Source organism: Amblyomma maculatum, chromosome 7 (genome assembly GCF_055883805.1).
Source record: "Amblyomma maculatum isolate TAMU_Amacu chromosome 7, ASM5588380v1, whole genome shotgun sequence".
NCBI classification, from domain to species: Eukaryota; Metazoa; Arthropoda; class Arachnida; order Ixodida; family Ixodidae; genus Amblyomma; species Amblyomma maculatum.
In genome coordinates this window covers 18,128,216-18,133,122 of record NC_139350.1, presented here as the reverse complement: position 1 = coordinate 18,133,122, position 4,907 = coordinate 18,128,216, and the positions used below count along the sequence as shown (strand labels likewise).

The 4,907-nt window shown below is 49.3% G+C and overlaps 1 protein-coding gene across 1 annotated transcript; it reads left to right on the top strand.

The window, feature by feature from the left end:
- The first annotated feature begins 446 nt into the window (after window positions 1-446).
- On the top strand, window positions 447-1,832 carry LOC146182772 (putative exonuclease GOR). The gene has a single exon (XM_084608913.1). The coding sequence runs from the start codon at window positions 459-461 to the stop codon at window positions 1,830-1,832; it is 1,374 nt and encodes a 457-aa protein (XP_084465039.1). The 5' UTR covers window positions 447-458.
- The last annotated feature ends 3,075 nt before the right edge of the window (window positions 1,833-4,907 follow it).

Below are 4,907 nucleotides of genomic sequence, written 5' to 3'. Positions count from 1 at the left end.
TCCTTTGGTGCAACCGTCAAAGGGGATGCTCTAAAACCAGCGTGTGACTTACTTCATAATTGTAATATTGCTACTGAAAGATTTGTGTGTTAGCGCTGATCTGTCTGAATTGTATTTTTTCTTATTATTATTATCTTTAGTAATTTAAAATTTTATTCCTTTTTTCATTGCTCTCTATTACATCGCCTCAAAATTTCTAATTATTTCAGATACACTAGCTCCTAATTATTAGGTTGTCTATATCATACAGCCAAATCGACATTATCAAAAATATTATGTCCCCTACAACGAATTCTGGCCAATCCCCCACTTTGGGTATGTGCCATTACAACGAGGGAGAAGAAGAAGAGGAGGAGACAGAATTACGCATCGCAGGTTGTATCTTTTGGTGCGTTGCAGTGGTGTCATCGTCTAGTGGCTTGTCTACTACGGCGGGTGCTGCACATGGGAGCAGCAGCATGGCTGACGAACTAGTGTTTATAACTGGCAGCTCACCTACGATAGTGCTTTCCGCCGTCCTCGGCGTCCTAATTCTCGTGTTCATTCTTGTCGCCAGTCAGAAGAAAGCAGAATCAAGGAAGAAGCCTTCCAAACCGACCAAGGAAAAGAACGCTGTGCGGAAGGGGGTGCGAGCGGTGTCCAAGAAGAAAGATGAAGAGAAGAAACGGGATTTAAAAAGCCAGTACTTGCACCCGTGGCTAATGACCACATTAAAAAGAGACAGCGGCATCATCCAGGGCCTGGACTTTAATGGCAACGGGAAGTACTTGGCGACTTCAGCTGGTGGTCGACGTCAACAGCGAGCAGCCAGCTGGCAGAAGGCCGCGGCGCCTGTCCGCTCGCTGATCGCGCCCCGGGGTCCCCCGAGCCCGCTGGAAGACACCTGGCACCTGCCGCTGTGCGCCGACGACCTGTACCACCAGCTTCTGCGCTACAGGCTGACCCCTCAGGAATTGTACCGCTGCGGCTACCCGCGCCCATGCCCCAAAGAGCCGGGCAGCGCCGTGTGGTTGCAAGCGGACGCTGCGTCGGCCAACTCGAGCCGCAAGACCTGCTGCCGCTGCGGCTCTTCGTTTGTCATAACACCGGACGGCGAGTACTACGCCAACGACGACTGCATCTATCACATAGCTCGCCGCGGCATGCCCGAGTTCTCGTGCTGTGGCGCTACGGGTGAAGAGCCGGGCTGCCAGCGCTCCGAGTACCACGTGTGCGCCCAGGGTGCGCGGGGCGAGCACAACGCGCCAGCCCGTGGCTTCGTGCGCACGCGCCCCCGACACGACGTTTCCGGCAGAGTGTTTGCACTCGACTGCGAGATGTGCTTCACCATCCGCGGCCTCGAGGTGTCCAAGGTGAGCGTGGTGGACGCCAACGGAGCGACCGTGTACGAAACGTACGTGAGGCCTGGCAGCCCCGTGCTGGACTACAACACGGCGTTCAGCGGCGTCACCGCCGACCACCTGCGCAATGTGCGAACCACGCTTCAGGATGTACAGGCGGTGCTGCTGCGCCTCTTCACCGCCTCCACGGTGCTTGTGGGCCACGGCCTGGAGAACGACCTGCGCAGCCTCAAGATTCTGCACGATACCGTCGTGGACACGGCCGTCGTGTTCCCCCATCACCGGGGTCTGCCATACCGTCGGTCGCTGCGTTCGCTGGTCGGCGCCTATCTTCACCGCGAAGTGCAGGTGGACGGCGTGCGGGGACATGACAGCGTTGAAGACGCCCGCGCCTGCATGGAGCTCATCCTTTGGAAGGCGGCGCACGATCAAAAACTGCACGAGCGCAGGAACCGCGGTGCCGGTGGCCGACTCGTGCAGCCGTCACTCTGATTAGCGGGACGCGGCCACTGCACCTTTCCCTTTACTGCTGCGCGAGTGTGTGTGAGAAGGTGTGGTGCGGAGGATAGAGAACCCCGACGACCCTCGTGCGCCGGCTCAGTCCTTGCTCTCTCTCTGGAAGATGGAATAGATCTGTGCTGCTCAGCGGTGACCAACGCACACTGCAACCGTCCGCTCCGAAACGAACGATGATCCACCTCGGCGTCCAGCTGTTGTCGCGCGTGCGCGGGTTGTCTTTTTGCGCATGCGAACCGCGCCCCGGCTGGTTCTGTGTTGCTGTGAGCGTACCGCTGAAGGACTGTGGACTTGAGGAACGGGGCCACTCAAACCAAGGTTGTGAAAAACTTGTATTTTTTTTATATTATTGCCTGGCGGACTCTGTGCCTCAGTGTGGGTTAACATTTAGAATGATGCCACTGGCCCTTCTGCTTGGATACCCTTTACATTTATTCTTGAGTAAAAAGAAAATAAAGTTTCGCAATATATCCGATTGTTGGAAGAAACGAGGAAAGACGTAGTACAAGAGGAAGCCGGGAAGAGCCAACAGGACCGCGCATGGACCATCATGTACAGTGTTTTATTATTTAACGCGAAAGGTTTCTTCGCTATGTTTACAGATTTCTGTCCGCGGACCGTGCCCGCAGACCGCGTCCGCAAAATCTAGTCCGAAGCAGTTGCGAGTAATTGAGAAGCGGTAGAGGTTAATGAGTGGTGTCAATCGATAGAGGTTGACGAAATGTATTGTCCAAAATATTAATTAGGCCGAAGGAATAATTAGGTAATTAATTAGAGGCAGAACACGCAAAATCTTGTTCGCTGCAGTTGTAATTGAGAAGTCGTACAGGTTAATGAGAGATATCAATCGATAGAGGGTGTGGGGACCGCGCAGGCCCCTTTAAAGGAAGGCTTTTTCCCGCGGCTACCGATGCACCGCCGCTTACCCCCTTCCCTCTCCCCGCTCATTCCGGGAGAATCGGTCCCGCGCGGGGGCTATAAAGAGGGAGACGCCGTCGCCTCGCTCTTTTTTCGCTCCTGGACGCGCTGGCTGGTCGCTGTCTGCCCTCCCAGACGACGACCCCGCTGATCTCCCGCACCGCCACGGACTTTCTGGAATGAGATAAAGATGTTTCTTACACGGCCCGCTGCATGTTTGCCTTGCGTATCCCTCGGGCAGAGGAATCGCCCACAAGGATGACGTAATGTGTGAGAACAAATAATTAGCAAGTAAGTTAATTAGGTATAATTAGTGGCTAAAAATGAAACAGTAAAGCGAAAATCGTCTCATTAGCGAAGTTCTTGGCGCTACACTTGAATATATCAAAAAATAAACAGTTAAGTAGATCAGTCATAGGGCGACGTCAAGGATGTTACGTCAAGCAATCGGAAGTAGAGCCGAAAACGTGCATTGGAACAGATTGGCGCTGCAATTTGAAACTACCAAAGAGTAAAGTGAATAAACAAGCAGTGAATTAATGTGACGTAGATGATGTGACGTCACGCAACCGGAAGTAGAGCCGGAAAAGGGCATAGGAAGGGATTGGTGCGCAATTTGCAAAATCGTGCGAGCAGCAGTTGTCACTAATTGAGAAGTTGTAGAGGTTAATGAGTGGTGTCAATCGATAGAGGGGATGTAATGTGTGCGAAAAATAATTAGGCCAATGTATTATTAGGCAATTATTTAAAGGCCAAAAACATTAAAGTCAAGGGGAAAGTGTTCTCATTAGCGAATGGATTGGCGCCACATTTGAATGTATCAAATACTAAAATAATTAAATAAATCAGTCAGTTAGGTTGGCATCAAAGATGTGACGTCAAGCAACCTGAAGTCGAGCCAAAAAAGGCATAAGAAGGGATTGGAGCGCAATTTGAAAGTATCAAAAACTAAAGTAGTAAATTAAGGCTGTCAATTAGGGTTCTTTCAAAGATGTGACGTCAAGCAACTTGAAGTCGAGCCGAAAAATTACTTAAGAAGGGATTGGCGCGCAATTTGAAAGTACTGGAAACTAAAATTAGTAAACAAGAAGTGAAATAATGTGACTTAGAAGATGTGACGTCGCGTAACCGGAAGTACAGCCGAAAAAGAGAATAGAAAAGAATTGGCGCGCAATTTGAAAGTACCAAAGAATAAAATGGGTAAACAAGAAGTGAATTAGGCAACTAGAAGCAACCAACAGCAGCATCCGTTCTTTCGCATTATTCCAATACAGTAATCATTTCCTGCCTTCAGTGAATGTGTGTTACCTTTACGTTTCGTTCATAGACACCTCTCGGTAACAATCGCCGTTTAACCCGCTGCTCATGCTGTTTTTCTACGAATGTGCGCGGCTGGGTCTCGTGAAGCTAGAGGATCTTAATTTATTTATATATTGATATATAACATTTTGTATGAGTTTTTTTTTTCACCGTCCTCCCCAAAGGCGCAGTCGGCGCTCCAGTCTATCTTACTCCGTGAGTGCTTTCTTGATTCTTCGAATATCATACTTAGTTATGCCGGGCCACTTGCGCTTATTTATTTGAATTCATAGCTCTGAAAAGGGCTACAAATGTTGGCTTAATACAGCCAGTTGTGGACCATGATGGTCCAAAAAATACAAATTAGAAGAAACCGCCTTACAGAACATCAGCTGAATTCCCCCTGAGCGCTTTAAGGCTAGAAATCAGGTTTGGCTATCATTGTAAATGGTTATGTCCGAAGTTTCGCATATTGTACCACCAAAAGATTCATTATATTAGTCCAGTTGTGAAGCAGGTGCCTACATTTGAAGTGATTGCTTTGAGGCAGCAATTCAGCGAAGAACCCGACGTTGTCCCTTTGGCGACCGGTGTCATGTTGCGAAAATCCTGATCGGTCAAGAGTGTCATGGCGATGCAGCGACATAACATAACGAGGGAATTTCAAGCGCCTCATAGTGCTCACGTGGAACATGATGTCATGGGTGGAACAAAAGTGATTAACTCATATGAAAAGTTAATTGCAAGTTGCCTGATGTCGCAAATGATTTATGTGTAAAAATATGTATATTTCGCAGGCGCAAAATCATTTTCTTTTTTTTTGTCGCAGGTGGA

Excerpts from the sequence above, each read along its gene's own strand:
- LOC146182772 (XM_084608913.1), top strand. The coding sequence starts at position 459 with ATGGCTGACGAACTAGTGTTTATAACTGGCAGCTCACCTACGATAGTG.